This window comes from Bidens hawaiensis, unplaced genomic scaffold (genome assembly GCF_021521415.1).
Source record: "Bidens hawaiensis isolate Kalapana, Puna unplaced genomic scaffold, B.hawaiensis_p1.1 tig00024811_1, whole genome shotgun sequence".
NCBI lineage: Eukaryota > Viridiplantae > Streptophyta > Magnoliopsida > Asterales > Asteraceae > Bidens > Bidens hawaiensis.
Genome location: NW_027493924.1, coordinates 136,317 through 155,825, shown reverse-complemented (window position 1 = coordinate 155,825; position 19,509 = coordinate 136,317). Strand labels below are relative to the sequence as shown.

At 35.8% G+C, this 19,509-nt stretch overlaps 2 protein-coding genes and 1 pseudogene across 3 annotated transcripts; 2 read left to right on the top strand and 1 right to left on the bottom strand.

Moving 5' to 3' along the window:
* The first annotated feature begins 2,554 nt into the window (after window positions 1-2,554).
* Window positions 2,555-7,968, top strand: LOC143569997 (uncharacterized). Its single transcript, XM_077055768.1, has 7 exons — window positions 2,555-2,803; window positions 4,090-5,191; window positions 5,269-5,426; window positions 5,538-5,589; window positions 5,665-5,747; window positions 5,827-5,920; window positions 7,302-7,968. Exons 1-7 carry the CDS (start codon window positions 2,555-2,557, stop codon window positions 7,868-7,870), a joined length of 2,307 nt encoding a protein of 768 aa, XP_076911883.1. The 3' UTR covers window positions 7,871-7,968.
* A 2,558-nt stretch (window positions 7,969-10,526) lies between these two features.
* LOC143570004 (protochlorophyllide reductase, chloroplastic-like) lies at window positions 10,527-14,424 on the top strand. Its single transcript, XM_077055772.1, has 5 exons — window positions 10,527-10,654; window positions 10,722-10,793; window positions 11,815-12,343; window positions 13,097-13,455; window positions 14,209-14,424. The coding sequence occupies exons 1-5, from the start codon at window positions 10,613-10,615 to the stop codon at window positions 14,362-14,364; spliced, it is 1,158 nt and encodes a 385-aa protein (XP_076911887.1). The 5' UTR covers window positions 10,527-10,612; the 3' UTR covers window positions 14,365-14,424.
* Window positions 14,425-14,849: 425 nt separating this feature from the next.
* LOC143569996 (lanC-like protein GCR2) lies at window positions 14,850-18,116 on the bottom strand (annotated as a pseudogene). The gene is made up of 6 exons (XR_013141841.1): window positions 18,110-18,116; window positions 17,809-17,977; window positions 17,005-17,116; window positions 16,818-16,934; window positions 16,359-16,670; window positions 14,850-15,217 (listed from the first exon to the last, which is right to left on the bottom strand). The product of XR_013141841.1 is annotated as a lanC-like protein GCR2 (transcript).
* Between the last annotated feature and the right edge of the window lie 1,393 nt (window positions 18,117-19,509).

Sequence of the window (19,509 nt, the reverse complement as noted above, 5' to 3'; positions counted from 1 at the left end):
GTGGAATTTTTAACAAAGGAAATCTAACATAACCCTTCTTGGACAGGTTCAAGCGATGGAGGCCCGAGAATGAAACGACTGATGACTTTCGACTACCGACTAACACGGGCTGCAAACCTTTTGGCTTTTGAACAGGAGTCAATAGCTACTTACAGTTTGTAAACTACTAAAATAGGCAGAACAAGACTAAACTTCTAGACTTTTTAACTAAGTGCAGCTTACGACTGCATTATTGTGTACCCAGATGTTAGCCAACCTTAACTCCTTTTGTAAGAAGTAAGAACTAAAATTATAGCTTATAGTGGAATATACATATGGCTAAACATTACCTTCGTCAAAACCCAGCGTAATGCGCGGGTCTAAATTCTAGTACTAATAAAAGTGAAAGGATTATGCATTAGTCATTTGTACATTATGCATCCCACTTTGTACCATGCTATATTTTTTATATAACTTTCATTTTTTACTTTTGGTCCCTACACTTTTTCATAGTTTACAAATATGTCACAAAATATATTTTAGTTTTAGTCGTCAACATTTTTCCACTTCCAACTTGGCGCGCTATACTTTTCATCTTTTACAATTTTTTTTGTTTAACATTTACGTTTAAATTTGACGAGTTAACGCAATGCGACGCATATGTGTGGTTAAATGTTTTTATGTCTATTTTCCTGTTTAACTGCCCCATGACAATGTGTAGATGTTAAGTTGACTTAATTATTCTTTTCTATATTTTATGTTTCGGTCTAATTTTTACGTGTTAAACACGATGCAATGAATGTGTGTGGTTCAACATTTTTACGTCTACTTTTCATTCAGTTTTCTTAATGGTTAACGTTAGTTGTTGGCTGCAGAAGAGGGGATGGCGAACGAAAGCGGCGATGGTGGTAACGTCATGCTTTTAAGTGGACTGGATGTGTAAATACACGGTTTTACACCTCCGCCGCAACACGGGGGTGTAAATAGTAGTTATATTACAATTTTGAAACTTTACATAAAACATCTTAAATGGTATTTGCAATACATTTATCTTATTTTATTTTAAAACCCTAACACCTTTTTAAAGGCATACCTTTTAGCCATAAACACTTAAAAACATACCATCCAAGTCATCACATACAAGTTCATACACTTTCATGTTAAGAGAAATCATCAAAATAACCTCATTCATAGAAATTTAAAAAATAAAAAAAGAAAAAACTATCTATGATTTTTTTAAATTAAAAGAAAACTGAAAACGCATTAATTTTTATTTATGCGTCAACTTTTCATTTCCTACGCCAACCCCTAACCAATATTTTCTTTCTCCAACACTATATGACGCAACACATCACCTCTTGTGCTAATATTGATCGGCGACAAGAATCTCCTAAGTCGCAATTTCTCATACGCCATTCTTCATCTTCATATGCCAAAGATCAAGTGATAATTTAAATTCATGGTTATTTTGATTTTTTTTTTTGAATTAGCATGGCTAGTAGGGTTTTACCTTTATTTTATTAAAATGCATTATTAGTAGGAAAAATTCCAAAAATAAGCGTTTATGAAAACAAACTTGGCTTAAGCCGAACCCGTCATGAAATGAGCAAATAAGTTTCGGAACTTATTTAGTTCATAAACGTTTATAAGTTTCATAAGCTCGGCTCAAGCCGAACCCGAACCCGAACCCGAACCCGAAAATAAACGACTAAATAAGTTTCATAAACATTTATAAACCTTATTTACTCGTCATGAAACTAATTATTTACTCGTTACGACTAAACGCTTATTTTTGGAATTTCCCTTATTTTAGTAAGGTATGAACGAGCCAAGCCGAACCTGGGCTCGACTCGTTTTGACCTACGAGAGCTAGAGCCCAGCTTGGTTCGAACTGTTTTTCTAAAGCTCAAGCTCAACTCGTAAGCAGTTTTACAAACTTGAGCTCAACTCATTAATATATGTTTTAAATTATTTTTATATACTTTAAAAAGAATCTTCAACGAGCCTAATCTCAGCTCAACCTCATGTAGCAACTTAATCGAGCCAAAGCTCGGCTTGAGCTAGGCTGTGTACTGTGAAATTAATATAAAATAAGTAAAACCTTAAAAATACACAAGGCTCATTAACGCTCGACATGTTTAACCGAGCTTCCTCAAGCTCGAACTCGATAATTAAAAAGCTCGAAAAACTCGGGTGAGCTACAACAATGGTTAAAGAGCCTAACATAGCCAGGTTAAGAGATAATTGAGCATGCCATGACGTTGTTAGGATCTCATATAGGCCTTTATGGCCCTGGCCCGTAAATGAACCTTTATGAGCTTCAAAAATATCTTTTAGACCATGACCAATGCCCCAGTTTTACGCCCCTAATAATTATTAGTTTAAAAATTTAATAATATTTAACAAAAAAAAAAATCTAATCATCCACTACATATAAATACTTCATACACGTTACATTACACCTCCACCAAACCAAACCCAAACTCACTCCGTAACCAAACCCACGCGCCGCCGTTCTCTCTCACGCGCCACTAGTTAGGGTTCCACGTCATCATCCGATGAGAATGTCGGAACGATGAGCAATGAAGAAGACGACAACAACGAGTGTTTCCACGACTCTCTCGATCGATTACTCAGTTCCGCCACTTGCTCGTCGTCTTCATCAGATACTGATGACGTGGATGATGACGCAATGCTGATTCGTCGCAATTGTAATGCGATGACGTGTCCGGTTGACAATTACGATGTTTGGATCTCGCGTCCGTCGTCCGTCGACGAACGCCGGCTGCAGCTGCTCTGCCGCTTCGGACTCGAGCATTTGCAGGTATTTTAGTGTAATTGGATTGACTGGTTGACTAATGCAGTAATAATAATAATAATAATAATAATAATGATAATAATAATAATAATAATAATAATAATAATATACATTAAGTAGAAGTGGGTAAATAAACCGGTTACTGAACCGACCCGAAAATCAAACCGAAACCGAACCAGGTTGAGACCAATTATGTAGAAACTGATTGAAACCGTAGGTTCAGAACCGGTTTGTAATTTTATCCACCGAACATGTTTGGGATTGAGTTTCAAAAATGCTTACCGGCTTATTGGTGTTTTCAAAAAAGCTATTTTAAAAAGCCTGGATTTTGGGGCTTTTGGAAAACTGTTTTTTAACCTTTTTAAAAAGCTAAATTAAAAAAAGATTTTTGTGATTGTCAAACACATTTTAACTTATTGGCTTTTTGAAAACACCAATAAGCCAATAAACTTTTTGAAAACACCAATAAGCCAATAAACATTTTTCAAATAAGCTAAAAACCCATCTTCAAATAAGCTTCTTTAAATTAGCTTATATAAGCTTATAAGCATAAGCTTAAAAAGCTAAACCAAACACTAAGTTAAGCTTATTTTGTTAAAAAAAGCTAAAAAAGCTATAAGCTTGGTTAAAAAAGCTAGGCCAAACACCCCCTCAATCCCAAACATGCTCCAAAACCAGTTAACCGAATCGAAACCGGCCTAAAGTAGGCAAAAACCAATCAACACCCAAACTGAAACCAATCGTAACCTGGTCAAGAAACCGGTTTCAACCCAAACCGAAACCGATTGTAAACCTGTTTTGACTTTTGTTGACCAGCCCGAACCGGTTTCAACCCAAACTGAAACCGATTGTAAACCTGTTTTGACTTTTGTTGACCAGCCCGAACCGGTTTCAATCCGAACTGGTTTTGAGTTTTAAACCGGTTTGTGCATCTCTACTGTTAGGGGCAGAGTATTGATTAGATAATGCATTTTATGATGAGTGTTAATTCGGAAGCTTTGTTAATAAAATTTGAATTTCGAAATGTAACTGCGTAAGGCGTAAACAGGCGTTTGTTAGTTTGGTCGATAGTCTGCTAAGTATTTGGGGAACGGGGAACCACCGAATAACTTTTAATCTGAAAGTTTTCATCCGACTCTCTGAAAATCCAAGTGAAAATTCTCATAAACCCCAACAAGATTATTGTTGATAACACTGTTATTATTATTATTATTATTAATAATAATAATGATGAATTTGTGGTAGAAGAGGTTAGAGAAGTTTGCCTAATTAAGAATCTTGATCATTTGCAGGTTTCGGTTTCTTCTAACCCTAGCTTCATTCGATCAACATATGCTGATCATCAACACTGGAATAATAATAATAATAACATAAATAGTAATAATAATAATAACATAAATAGTAATAATAATAATAATAGTAATAGTAATAGTAATGGGAAGGAATTTACGGTAGATGAGGTTAGTGAAGACACTAATAATGAGGATTCAGTTTGTTTAATTAAGAATCTTGATAATGGGAAGGAGTTTGTGGTGGATGAAGTTTGCCTAATTAAGGAAGTTGGAACCGAGAGGCGTTTAACTATGGAAGAATTCGAAATGTGTGTTGGCCAATCGCCGATTGTGCAAGAATTAATGAGAAGGGAGAATGTTGAGTCTGTTAATAAGGATTTACCGGACGATGACAGTAATGGAGTTGGAGGTAATATGAAGAAGAAAAGTGGTTGGTTGAAGAATATTAAGAATGTGGCGAGTTCAGTTGCTGGTTATAAGGAGAGAAGAAGTAGTGATGATAGAGATACGTTATTGGGTGGAAGAAGGTCTAGTTCTGCAACTGATGATAGTCAAGATGTGTCGTTTCATGGTCCAGAGAGAGTGCGCGTTAGACAGTATGGGAAGTCTTGTAAAGATTTAACGGCTTTGTTTAAAAGCCAGGAGATACAGGCGCATACTGGATCAATCTGGACGATAAAGTTTAGTTTGGATGGAAAGTATCTTGCTACTGCTGGTGAGGATTGTGTTATTCATGTTTGGCAAGTTGTGTCGTTAGATAAAAAGGATGAACTTTTGTTTGATAGACAAGATGGAAATTTGAATGGTTTGTTGTTGTCGAACGGGTCACCAGAACCGAGTTTTGATAATCAATTTGAAAAGAAGAAGAGAGGACGGTTATTAAGCAGAAAGTCAACAAGTTTGGATCATATAGTGGTTCCAGAAACCATGTTCGGGCTTACTGAGAAACCGTTTTGTTCGTTTGAAGGGCATATGAATGATGTGCTTGACGTGTCATGGTCAAAATCTCAGCATTTGCTTTCATCGTCAATGGACAAAACCGTGCGGTTGTGGCAGTTATCTAGCAAGTCATGCTTGAAGATCTTTTCTCACAATGACTATGGTATGATGTTCTTTTATAACCATATGAACCAATATATGCTGATATATGATTACTAAGTATTGTTTTTCTAAATTCAGTTACTTGCATCCAGTTCAATCCTGTTGATGATAGATACTTCATAAGTGGATCACTTGATGCTAAAGTACGCATATGGAGCATTCCCGATCATCAAGTTGTTGATTGGAATGATATGCGTGAAATGGTCACGGCTGCATGTTATACACCCGATGGTCAGGTTGTCGGCTGTCCTCATAAATATGTTTTTTTCAACTTTTGAAAGTATATATACATATTAAATTGTACATTCTATTGTAATTGATGGAACCTTTTATTATTATTATTGAAGGCTGCACTTGTTGGTTCATACAAAGGGAGCTGCTATTTATACAACACAACTGGTATGTAACGATCGAATGTGTGTGCACATGTGTTTGTTTTTCATATTTTTGCTCTCAATTTTTTAAATTTTGCAGAAAACAAGTTGCAGCAAAAAAGCCAAATCAACCTACACAACAAAAGGAAGAACTCCCGTCATAGAAAGATAACCGGTTTCCAGGTAAAAATTTAACTACTACTGGCCTTTTTGGTTTATTGTTATATAGTTTTGAGCTGCAAATTCATAGTACCTATTACAGTTTGCTCCTGGTACCACATCAGAAGTGCTCGTGACATCTGCAGATTCACGCGTTCGTGTTGTTGATGGGCTTGATTTAGTTCACAAGTTCCAAGGTAACGTTTACAAAGTTTTATAACTTTTTTAAACCATTTATAGCAAAAAAAGGTTTGGATTCAAAGTGTTTCCGGGTCAACCCAACCCGTTTGATATGTCATAAAAGGTTAAACCATTTTGACCCATTACTCAACCCGGCCACCCAACTCGTTTGGATAAAAGGTGTTTCCGGATCAACCCGGTTTGACTCGCTACCTGACTTATTTGGTTGAAAGGTGTTTTCGGGTCAACCCGTTTTTTACTCGATTCATGCGTTCGTGTTGTTGATGGGCTTGATTAGTTCACAAGTTCAAAGGTAACATTTACAAAGTTTTATTACTTTTTTAAGCCATTTATAACAAAAAAAGGTTTGGATTCAAAGTGTTTCCAGGTCAACCCAACCCGTTTTGATATGTCATAAAAGGTTAAACCATTTTGACCTATTACTCAACCCGGCCACCCAACTCGTTTGGCTAAAAGGTGTTTCTGGGTCAACCTGGTTTGACTTGCTACCTAGCTTATTTGGTTGAAAGGTGTTTCGGGTCAACCCGTTTTTTACTCGATTTTGTTTTGACTCGATTCATGCGATCATGTTGTTGATGGGCTCAATGTTGTTTACAAGTTCAAAGGTAACGTTTACAAAGTTTTATAACTTTTTTAAGCCATTTATAACAAGAAAAAAATTTTGGATTCCAAGTGTTTATGGGTCAATCCAACCCATTTTGATATGTAATAAGAACTTAAGTACTTAACCAATTTGACCCGTTACTCAACCCAGCCACCCAAGTCGTTTGGATAAAAGGTGCTTCCGAATCAACCCGGTTTGACTCGCTACCTAACTTATTTGGTTGAAAGGTGATTTCGGGTCAACCCGTATTTTACTCGATTCACGTGCTCATGTTGTTGATGGGCTCGATTTTGTTTACAAGTTCAAAGATAACATTTACAAAGTTTTATAACGTTTGTAAGCCATTTATAAGTTATAACAAGAAAAAAAAAGGTTTGGATTCAATGTGTTTCCAGGTCAATCCAACCCGTTTTGATATGTAATAAAAAGTTAACCAATTTGGCCCGTTACCCAACTCGTTTGGATGAAAGGTGTTTCCGGGTCAACCCGGTTTGACTTGTTACCCAACTTATTTGGTTGAAAGGTGTTTTTGGGTCAACCCGTTTTGACTCGATCTCGTTTTAACCCATCACCTAACTCGTTTTGGCCTGTATTAAAAAGTTAAAACCATTTTGACCCATTACTCAACTTGGCCCGTTACCCAACTTGTTTGGATGAAAAAAGTTTCCAGGTCCGCCCGTTTTGACATGATCTCATTTTGACCCATTACCCATTTCAGTTTTTGTATTAACAAGTCAACCCGTTAACCAACTTCGCCCGGTCCTTTATGACAGGATTTCGCAACACAAACAGGCAAATATCAGCCTCGGTGACATCAAACAGGAGACACGTTGTTTGCGCCAGCGAGGATTCCCAAGTTTATATCTGGAAACACGAAGGCGATGCACGCGCGAGCCGATACAAAAAAGGTGTAACCGTCACTCATTCTTATGAGCATTTCCACTGCCAAGATGTTTCACTAGCCGTCCCATGGCCCGGTAAAACCGACACTTGGGCTTCCCAAGACGGGCTTTCTGGAGAACCCAACGGGCTCACTACCGACCACTTTAATGTCGTGGCAGCACTGAACCATCCACCAACCCCCGAAGATCAAATTAGTAACAGCCCGTTTCACGGAATTATTACTAGTGCGAATAACGGCTATTTTTTCGATCGGTTTTCTGCCACGTGGCCCGAGGAAAAACTTGTTTCGGCTATGAAGAACCCGGGTCGATTAACGAGTGCTGATTTTGCAAACGGGCCGAGCTTGAGTAAGTCGGGCTGGGGTATGGTGATTGTAACGGCTGGGCTTCGTGGGGAAATCAGAACGTTTCAGAATTTTGGATTGCCGGTTCGAATATAGACGGGTTGAACTAGTTTTGACATAACACCCGGGTTTGTACAAATGTTTTCATGATTTGCTGCAAAAGGAATTAGAGTTGGTTAGTAAAAAAGTGATAATTTTTTGGTTTGGTTGGTACAATGTAGAGTTTACATGATAACCAATGTTTTCAGACCCGGCCAGACATCAACCCAGACGCCTTATCGGGTCACAGGTCGGACCGGCCGGTCCGGTCCGGGTTTCAAAACACTGATGATAACAGATTGGAATTAGAGAGTTAATTGCTTATTCATTAATGTATATACCCTTTGGTACCTTGTGATGTGTGTATAAAGCTGATTAGTTTGGTTTTAATGAACATATTTTCGATTTAAGTTGAAACTATTATTTTTTTTCTTTTTTCGGGACGACGACTTTCTTGTATGCTTTGCCACCACACTCCTTAAAATTGGAGAGTCCCGATATCCCACTCTGGCCAAAATGTATTGTCTTAACCAAGGCCCACGCTGGCTTCAGATTTTGGCATGGGTGTCCCCCTGGAAACCTACCACCAGCTGTCACTGCAAGAGCAGAACTCTCTGTCGTAACACGGTGGGACAAAAACCCGAGTGGGCTTGGGATTCGAACTAACGTTTGCACAAGGCTTAGCTCAAATCCTTCATTGCCAATTGTCATAATACTTCAAAAGTGACACAAATGAGGATCGAATTTGGGTTTCCACTAGAGAACCCAAGCCTCCTACCAATAGGACGCAAGTGACGATTTAAGTTGAATTATCTAGCTGGTTTTTGTTTGTAATCATATTTTATAACCAACCAGTCAATATGCTTGGTTTGTAAAGTTATAGTTAACAATTTAGCTGATATCTGATAGTCAAAACACAAAAGCAAATGCACCCGGTAATATTTTACTTGTAAAGTTTTGAAAGTGTGAGATTAAGAAACCTTATCAAGGTTTGTAAAGTTATAGTTAACAATTTAGCTGATACGCAATATGTACAAAGTTTGTTCTAAACTAAATCATATCAAGATTGTGTTGGCATTGTTTTCATTGTTTATCAACTTATACGTTTGATCGTCGTCGGTTTGCCACTAAGGTTTAAATAGAAACAACCATTGTACCCTTATTAAAAGAAACCGCAACCTTGCCCGCCAAATGTTCCCACTATTCTTCTCCATAGCCTGACACCTACCAAACAACCATCTTGCGGCCACTCAACACTGGTCAGAGGAGTCGTCATCAACCAAACGTGGCCAGTGGGTGAACAATGGTTAAAAAGAATGACCGGAATTTGGACATCCTACAACACCACTCATGTACTTTATGAAAATAAAAGTTTTATTTATTCCGACAAATTTTGTAAGATACTAAAATCTAAGAAATTAAGGAGTTAGATTTTGATGCTAAACATGACCACCAATTAATATCTTGGTTGGGTTTACGTTGACATGACAATTGACAAGTATGAGTTTTAATAATATAACTTATGAATTCAATTTCTCGTTCCCAAACAATTGTGCTATGTGTGTCATGTCCAAGACTTGATACAACATAAATGTAAAAAAAATAAATAGATGTGTAAAAACTAATATATTTATGATTACATAAATTATGAAAATTAGTTTTTACACATATATAATTTTTTTTACATATATGTAAGTTTGCTATTACATAAATTTCACACATATGTAAACTTGTGATCGTAAATATAGATATATAAAAAGTGATAAAACTACAATCAAATAACAGTAACATACAAAAATTTTGAGGGGTCTTACTAAAAGCAGCCTCTCTTTTCCTACTGGGTAGAGGTAAGGTTCTCTGTATTTTACCCTCCTCAGACCTTACCATAGCTTGCTATTGGTGAGATTTACCGTGGGATTTACTGAGTACGATGATGATAATTCCCGAACGAATTAAACTATATCTAATTATGTTAAACAAGTTAAAACCATTTGTATAGTTGTATAGTTTTATCAGCCGAAAACAATGTCATATTTGAATAAAAGTTATCAATAACATAAGCTAGCTTTAACTGTATCATAATATTAATCAATCTACTATTTTATTTATTTCTCTTTTTATAGCCAGGTTATAGTCGTTCAAACATATTGACACTACTAGTTACTATTATTCTTTCTAACAATAAAATTCTCACATTTACCTTGCACTTCCAAAAAATTTGAACCCATAATTTCACCGCACCGCACCACACCACTAGACCAACAGTCATACAAACATACTGACTCGACTAATTGTTAAACTAACTTTTCACGCAAATAAGCTTAATTGATTTGAGTTATTCATACCCGTCACAAATTTTTCGGGTCAGGCCAGTTAATCGGGTCGGATACAAATAATAATATTTTATTGAACTCCCACTCCTCACCCATAACTCTTTCAAAGTTAACATGCTTTTTGGGCAGTGCACCTTAAAACAATATCCTCTGCAATTCAGGTCCACTTCACTTATCTAAACAACCTTTAAAATCAAACAAAGACATCTGCTGGAAATCTAAAATCCCATTTCTCATTGGCTCCTCAAAATATCAAGTGGGCCCCACCATTTTTTATGATCAATTACCTTATCTCCCAAATAATAAAAAAATCTAAATTTTGTCAACAAATCAAAATCAATAAAATCACAAGTGTATATATATATGCATATATATATATATATGTATATGTATCCCAATATTCCCACATCAACAACATTAATATTCAACAATCTAAATATTTATTAGATATTTACAGTAACCTCCAATGGCTCTCCAAGCTACATCATCTTTTGCTGTTAACAGAGAGGTTTGTGTTAATAATGTGTTTAAAGAGTTTGAGTTACAAATGAATTAAAATTTGTGTGTATTTGTAGGTGTCTTTGAAGGACTGCAGTCTGTTTGGAGTGCCATTGCCAACTCATGTCAAAGTTGATTTCACTAGCAGGGTATTAAACATTTTTTTATATTTAATATGTTTGCTGTTTCTTGATTTGGTACAATTTTTAATTATGTTAGTTTCATTAGTTATTATATGAAGATAAAAGTTTTTGGTATGGTTTATTTTATTAAGTAATTTAATTGATTTAAAATATTGCACAAAGATTAATCATGTTATGATGTTAGTAGAGTTGGGATTTTGGAACTTACAATTGAGAAAAAAAAATATAAGATGTTAGATATATAGCGAAAATTTAACGTACAAATTAAATTAATGTGTTAACTGTGCGAATCAAGTAGTGTGTATATATACTAGCGTAATTATGTAATTACATCGTAGTATAATTATACTATGCCGTAATTACACTACAATATAATTACACTATGTTGTATATATAATTATTACGCTGCTTGATTTGCACAGTTAGCATGTTAATTTAATTTGAATTTGATCCAAACTCAGATATATAATATGACATTTAAAAGAATAAGAACATTATGGTATTTGGTTAATTTGTAAATACAGGTAATTCGGTTATAACTGAATTCAGAATTTGTGTAACAAAAAACTAAATTGGGTATTCGGTAATTGAATCGGTTATTCGGTTATAACCGAATTCAGAATCTGCGTAAGCGAAAACCGAATTAGTTATTTGGTTTTAACAAACTTCAGAATTTGCATTAACAAAAAACTGAATTGGTTATTCAGTTTCAATCTGAATCGGTTATTCGGTTACAGTTTCAAACTGAATCGATTATTCAGTTATAACCGAATTTAGAATTTGCATAACCGAATTGGTTTCATTAAGAATTTGCATAACAAAAAACTGAATTGGATATTCAGTTGCAGTTTCAAACTGAATCGGTTATTCGGTTATAACCATATTCAGAATTTGCATAACCGATAACCAAATTGGTTTTCAGTCCTAACCGAATTCAGAATTTGCATAATAAAAAACTGAACTGGATATTCGGTTACAGTTTCAAACCGAACAATGAACACTGCTAATAATTTGGGCTTTCTTGCAGAAGGAATTTAACCAAAGGGGTGCACTCAAGACCCAAGCTGTAGCCACCACAACGCCGGCTGCAAACCGGGCATCAACCGACGGGAAGAAAACCTTAAGAAAGGGCACCGTGATCATCACCGGGGCGTCATCAGGATTGGGTCTCGCAACCGCAAAATCTCTAGCCGAAACCGGGAAATGGCACATAATTATGGCGTGCAGGGACTTTTTGAAAGCGGAGAGGGCTGCAAAGTCATCAGGGATCTCGAAAGAGAATTATACGGTGATGCATTTGGACCTTTCGTCGTTCGATAGTGTCCGGCAGTTTGTTGGGAATTTTAGGCAGTCGGGTCGACAGCTTGATGTGTTGGTCTGCAATGCAGCGGTTTATTTACCGACTGCGAAGGAGCCCACGTATACGGCTGATGGATTTGAGCTTAGTGTCGGGACGAACCATCTTGGTCACTTCTTGCTTGCAAGATTGTTGCTTGATGATATGAAGCAGTCGGATTACCCGTCAAAACGACTTATTATTGTTGGCTCAATCACAGGTATTTCGACCCGTTTACTTATAATCGGGTCAATTCTGGTTATGTTTTTATCTGTAATGGGTCGATATTTACCTAAACTAAAATGGGTAAATATTACCTAAAATAAAATGGGTTGAAAGGAAATGGGTCAAACGGGTCAAAAGTCACCCGAAAAGGGTATTTTTATTCATAATATCCCCTAAATTATTTTAAGTTATGCAACTTGTAATTTTTGTGTATAGAGGTGGCAATTTCAACCCGTTTACTTATAACTGGGTCAACTCTGGTTACATTTTTAACTATAACGGGTCAAATTCTACGTATAATAAAAATGGGTCGAAAGAAAATGGGTCAAACTTGTCAAAAGTCACCCCAAAAGGGTAATTTTATGCGTAAAACTCCCTAAATTATTTTGTTCAAACTTAAAATAATGTACTTGTTTTGACCCGTTATCCAACCTATAATTTCAATCGAGGTGGCAATTTAACCTGTATACTGATAATTGGGTCAATTTTGGTTACATTATTATCTCTAACGGGTCAAATTCTACATATAATAAAAATGGGTTGAAAGGAAATGGGTCAAACGGGTCAAAAGTCACCCAAAATGATATTTTGGGCCACAACCGTATTTGGGTCAAACCGGCCCGTTTCAACACACAAAAAAAGTATGTGTTTTGATCAGAACCCATTTCAATACACGCGTAGTTGACCCATTTTGACCGGTCTTTGGTGTGTGCTTATGGTTCTAAATTTAAATGTGACAACTTTTTAGGTAACACAAACACATTGGCTGGCAATGTACCACCAAAGGCTAACTTGGGTGACATGAGGGGTCTAGCTGGCGGTTTAAACGGGATGAACAGCTCAGCCATGATCGACGGTGGAGATTTTGACGGTGCAAAAGCATATAAAGACAGTAAAGTATGCAACATGCTTATGATGCAAGAATTTCACCGCCGATTTCATGAAGAAACCGGGATTACGTTTGCGTCATTGTACCCCGGTTGCATTGCTACAACCGGTTTATTTAGGGAACATATTCCGCTTTTTAGACTCCTTTTTCCGCCTTTCCAAAAGTATATCACTAAGGGGTATGTTTCTGAGGATGAATCTGGCAAGAGACTTGCTCAGGTAAAGATTATGATTTATGAATTTTGGTTATTTAAATGCGCGTTTTGTTGGTTTGGGCGGTTTTGGGCTCAAACAGAACCAAAAACTCGGTTTTTGGGTTTTTGAAAGCTGTTCTGCTTCGGTTTTCTGGTTTTTACAACGAGTTTGGTTTCGGATTTACCATCTGGGCTTGAAATTTTTGGGCTTGAAAAAATGGCCCTTAGTAATGAATTTAGAACTGAAACTTTAATAGTTAATTTATTATTACACATTTGGAAATAAAATATTCGGCTACGCTTTGGTTATTCCGGTTTGTTTTGGTTTTTTGGTTTTAGCAAAATTGAACCCATACCAATAATTGTTTTCTGAACATAAAACCAGACTTTCGATTTTTTATTGGGTTTGGTTATGGTTATTTGGTTTACGATTTGTTTCGGTTTCTTTTGTTTTTATCATTTGATCTTTAAAATTTTGGGCCCAGCATAATGAATTTAAACCCGAAAAAATATGAGCCTAAATCTTTTTTGTTGATTGATAATTAATTATTTATTACATTTGCACTTAAAATTTTTAGGCTACACCATTTATTAAACTTTTATAATTTACTTAATACCTTTCTATTTGTTACCGTATGGTTCGCGTTTTTAAGTTTTTGGTTATAGCCAAACTGAAGTTTTCTGAAAAATATAAAACCTAAGTGTCGGTTTTTTATTGGGTTTGGCTATTTTGGTTTTGTGAACACCCTCGCTGATTGTGTTTTGGTTTGTGATTCAGGTTGTGAGTGACCCGAGTTTGACAAAGTCGGGAGTTTACTGGAGCTGGAACAACAATTCGGCCTCGTTCGAGAACCAGTTGTCGGAAGAAGCTAGCGATGTGTCCAAGGCTCAAAAAGTATGGGAGATAAGCGAGAAATTGGTCGGGTTGGCTTAAGTAAACACAAAATGCGTCTTCTTTCGGTTTGGTTGATTTGGGTGATAACGCGAGGTTTAGGACTTGTTTGCAGGCAGTTTTCTGTTGTATATCTAGGCATCAATAATAATATAAACTCCGTGTTTTGATCATATTAACAGCATACGATGTTTCATTAACGGGTTTAAAGTTCGTTAAAACTAACGACCTACATACGCATATAACTAGAGGTGGCAAATGGGTTGGGTTGGGTCGAACGAGTCATGGGTCGAAATGGGTTTGGGTCGAAACAGGTTTGGGTCAGAATGGGTTAGGGTAAGAATGGGTCAACTAAAAAAAGGGTTGTTTTGGTTTGTGACAGAACAGGTTAGGGTCGGAACGAGTCAAAACGTTTTTTTTTTTTTTAACGAGAATAGCGACGGAAACATTTTAGTATTTTTAGATATAACAAACGATATATCACAACACAACACAACACAAAGCATGATATATGGATACGTAAAAACCATCAACGACACGAACACCTCAACCGCTACTTAAACCTCGTAAGCAGGGAACCGAGCCTCCAACGGCTCGATCATGTCCATGAAAAGATAAGCCATTCCCCCGACACCTTCAAATAGGGAAAACGGGTTGTCTCCACCATGCCGCGTCCCTTGGGATATAAGTATTGCGCTTTTTTCATGTAGGAAAGCCACAAAAGCTTTGGCTCTATGTAAGAACTTCGCATCACCTGTTAAGCGTAAAGTGAAAGAAAGACGTTTGTGTTCCCGCTTATTCCGTGACAGATTCCTACCCGTTTAAGTAAACCTCGTTCCCATACCACCTCCCCCGCCTCCACGGCCGCCTTGTAAAATTCCTCATCTCCAAAAACCTAATGTTTTACAAAAGAGTTGTGATTTGGTAACATAATCTAAAAGATATGGCAACATATGCGGGCTAGGTAACTTATCGACGGGTCGTGCACAGTAACTTATAGAGTTCAACAACTTATAGAGTTCAACGGGTCGTGCACAGTAAGTCAGTAACTTATCGACGCCAAAGAACCGTAATTTTGTTTTTAGTATGATCGGGTTTGCCATTAAAAAGGGGGTGGCGGTGCAGCTTGTTGCCCGCTTACCCACCTCTCTATTGTAATTTAATCCTTCTGTGTTAAATTGATGATATTTCTGAGTTTTTATTCAAAAAAAAAAGAAAAAGAAAAAACAAGTTAACTAACATGTCAAAACGAGCTAATTTTTTAACTAACAGGTCAAAACGAGCTAATTTTTTGCATGTCCATTTTTTAAAATCTAGTACTAATACAATGATTTAGGAGGCTAAGTATTAGAGCTACATAAGAAAACCAGTTCCGAGTTACAACCCGGTTCCAATAAAACCAAGTTTGACTTTGGATGACCCAAACCCGTTCGGGCCTAGAGCCCGGTTTGTGCACCTCTAGGCTAAAACACCTTTCAACCAGTTTGTAACCGGCCCATGGCCCCTTTAGCTACAACTTTTTAATTTGACCCGTTATAACATAAACAAAGATCAACCCTCATAAGTCATAACTACTTCCATAATCAAGAGTTGAAATAAAGGTGTGAATTTCTAACATGACACGAAACTCGTGGCTTTGAGTTTAGTATAAATGGGTTCGGATTAAAGCGGTGAACACGATTAACTAAACAGGTCGTGTTCGTGTCAACCCGACAGGCTCGCGGGTTAATCCGTTTAACCCGTTTATTTTTAAATTTTTGTTTTATGTTATCAAATTAATTGGTTAGGGTATTTTATGCCGAAATGTAAAACTTAATGTAATTGTCACATTTCCATTTTTGTTGTAAAATTATAAATTTGAAGTATGGATATGCGAAAAAAAGATTTAAAGAGATAAAAAACATTCTAAACGGATCGTGTTCGTGTCAACCCACAAATATTCATGTCGCATTCGGTTTCAGGTTCATGTCGGGTAGGGCCCACCAACCCACAAACACAGCCCGTTCAACTTGAAAAGGGGTAATCAATGCGCATACCTTGGCTGCTTTTGCAAGGGTAAGCGCGACACCGGGAGCACCATGACACTAATGCACCAACCGGTCCGACTCACTTCCTTCGCTCGAAGGATAATTTCCACTCGGGAACCGATTCTTGATCATATAAAAAAGTGTACTTTTTACATCTTCCAACTCATCTTCAGTTAAAACCATATCCAATAAAACATGCATTATCCTGGCAAGCCCGTGGGCCGCTCCACAATACCTTTTTCCATGCCATTCATACATCAATGGGCATTTCTTTGTACCTATTTTTCTACCCGATTTTATTATTTCATCTGTAAGTGTTCGCTGCAATCGAATATTTAAATGGCAAACATAAAATTATTTAAATTATATAAATTTTAAATACCACTGCAAATCGAATATTGTCACAACAATAAAATGGCAAACATAAAATTATTTAAATTATATAAATTTTAAATATTTAAACTTTACCATGTGTGTGGATGAAATTGTGTTTGGACCAAGATTCTTGTTTAGGAACAAGCATGCCCATAAGTAACCGGCTCTACCGTATAATAGCTCGTTCGGAAGGTCTTTAGGAATCTTGATCTGGAAAGAAAAATAAAATTAATTCACCCAAGAAAATGTATGAAAATTGTTAAGGAATGAAATGAAGTACCGCTCTAAATCTTGTTAAATAGTAATCACACAAATTATCATCGTTAGCTTCTTTAGCCACGACTGCACCAAGAGCATATACGCCAGCTAGCCCACATATGAACGTCACACGGCTGCAAATTATGGACGATTATTAAAAAGAAATAATAAAAATAAAAATATATATATTGGGGTGTAGATAATCACTTTCTAGTATTTACGACCCGTTTTGTTACAACTTATTTCTTGATCTTGATTATAATACCAAGCAATCATTGATGTTAGAAGTTAAAAAAATTATCTACACAACATTGACATATCATACAGCCTGTATAACCTTCTCCACATATTATCAGCCCGTATATATGTTGAAATAGTTACACGGGCCTGCGTAAAAGTTTAAAAAAAAGTATTGTACGAGCCCGTTATAAGGTGGTATGCAGAAGTTATAATGCATGTATAACTTTACTGAAACTGACTATAACTTTACTGAAACTGACTGATGTGACAGCTGTGCGTCCTACAGAAACTATACGGTTGTATAACTTTACTAAAACTGACTAATATGACAGCGGTATGTTGTGCAGAAGCTTCGAGCCGGGGGTCTCACCGGAAGCAGCCTCTCTATCCCTATGGGATAGAGGTAAGGCTGCCCATCTTACCCTCCTCAGACCCTACCATAGCATTGCTATTGGTGGGATATACTGAGTACGATGATGATGATGATGATGATGATGATGATGTTGTGCAGAAGCTATACAGCCCGTATAAGTGTTAATTTTACTGACTGAAACCACATATAAAAAAATCAAAAAATTACAGTAACCTGGATCCAAAAGAGGCAGAATCACAAGCTTTAACAATATCTTTGCACAAATCAAGATCTTTCTTGTTGTGTGTAACTTTGTAAGCTTTAAATACTAAGAAAGCTGTGCCTAAATCACCAGTGTAGAGTGAGTAATCATTCCCACTTCTTCCCCGTGTCTCTTCACAATCTAAGAACCAAAATTATTAAAAGTTAAAGATCAATCAACACAAAATAAATCAGGGGTGTGCATGAAACCGAAAAAACTGAACCGAAACAACTCACGGTTTGGTTTTACGTTTTTGTAAAAAACATAACTTACGGTTCATTGTTGGTTTTGTATGTATTAAAAGCCGAAAAAACGAATCAAATATATATATAGATATGCATTTTTTATTTTCTTATTTTAAGTAATTTATTAAAAATTTAACAAATATGCAGCTTAAATATTTTAGCCCAAGTGTATAATAATCAACTAATTACTACTTAACAAAATAAATTAGGCTGAAATCCATAATTTTGGGCCAAATTTTCTTTTTCGGGCCAAATTTCTCAAGCTAAAACTGCAAAACAGAAACCGACCGAAGTCCTCTACAGGGTCGTTTCAAAGACCATAACTTCGATTTTCAAAATTTTTAAAAACCGTTTATTTTCAGTTTTTCGGTTCGATATCTGAGTTATGTATTTGTTACACTTTTATAAATTACTTAAAATAAAAAACAAAAATCTACAGATTTGTTTCTGTTCGGTTTTTATTATATGAAAAACCAAAACCGAATGTAAGTTCAGCTTTTACAAAAACATAAAACCAAATGAATTGTATAATAACGAATCAAATATATATATATATATATATATATATATATATACATAGATTTTTATTTTTCTATTTTCTTACTTTAAGTAATTTATTAAAAATTTTCAAATATGTAACTTAAATATTTTAGCCCAAAAGTAAAATAATCAGCTAGTTACTAATTAACGAAATAAATTAGGCCGGAAACCCGAAATCCATTGTTTTGGGCCAAATTTTTCTTTTTTTCCCCCCAAAACAGACACAGACTGAAGTCCTCTACGGGATCGTTACAAAAACCGAAACTTCAGTTTTTGAATTTTTGAAAACCGTTTATTTTCGGTTTCGATATTTCAGTTACATATTAGTTAAATTTTTATAAATTACATAATAATAATAATAATAATAATAATAATAATCTAGAAATTTGGTTCGTTTCAGTTTGGTTTTCATTGCATGAAAAACCAAAACCGAACCGTAAGTTCAGCTTTTACAAAAACGTAAAACCAAACGAGTTGTATAATAACAATAATAATCAACGAGTTACTGATTAACAAAATAAATTACGCCGAAATTCATTATTTTGTCCCAAATTTTCCAAGGTTGATAACATGGTTTCCAATAATTCAAAAACCAAAGTCCAGTTTTAGCCCAAAACCGACTCAAACTAAACCGTCCACGCCTAGGGGTGCAAACGAGCCAAGTTGCTTGCGAACTACTCAAGATCAGCTCGTTGAAAAGCTCGATTGAGCCAAGTTAATGAGCTTCACTTATCGAGCTCGAGCTGGCTCGCAAACCTAAACTCCTGTGATTTATATAATTTTTTAAAATATATATTTGATAATTATTAATTAATATATATAATGTTAATGTAAAAACAAATAAAAATAATAAAAATATTATATACTATTTTGTATATAAAATTATAA

Excerpts from the sequence above, each read along its gene's own strand:
- LOC143569997 (XM_077055768.1), top strand. The coding sequence starts at position 2,555 with ATGAGCAATGAAGAAGACGACAACAACGAGTGTTTCCACGACTCTCTC. Across the intron at positions 5,192-5,268 it reads CTTTTCTCACAATGACTATG|TTACTTGCATCCAGTTCAAT; the intron begins GTATGATGTTCT and ends TTCTAAATTCAG. Across the intron at positions 5,590-5,664 it reads CTATTTATACAACACAACTG|AAAACAAGTTGCAGCAAAAA; the intron begins GTATGTAACGAT and ends TAAATTTTGCAG.
- LOC143570004 (XM_077055772.1), top strand. The coding sequence starts at position 10,613 with ATGGCTCTCCAAGCTACATCATCTTTTGCTGTTAACAGAGAG. Across the intron at positions 10,794-11,814 it reads AAGTTGATTTCACTAGCAGG|AAGGAATTTAACCAAAGGGG; the intron begins GTATTAAACATT and ends GCTTTCTTGCAG. Across the intron at positions 13,456-14,208 it reads CTGGCAAGAGACTTGCTCAG|GTTGTGAGTGACCCGAGTTT; the intron begins GTAAAGATTATG and ends TTTGTGATTCAG.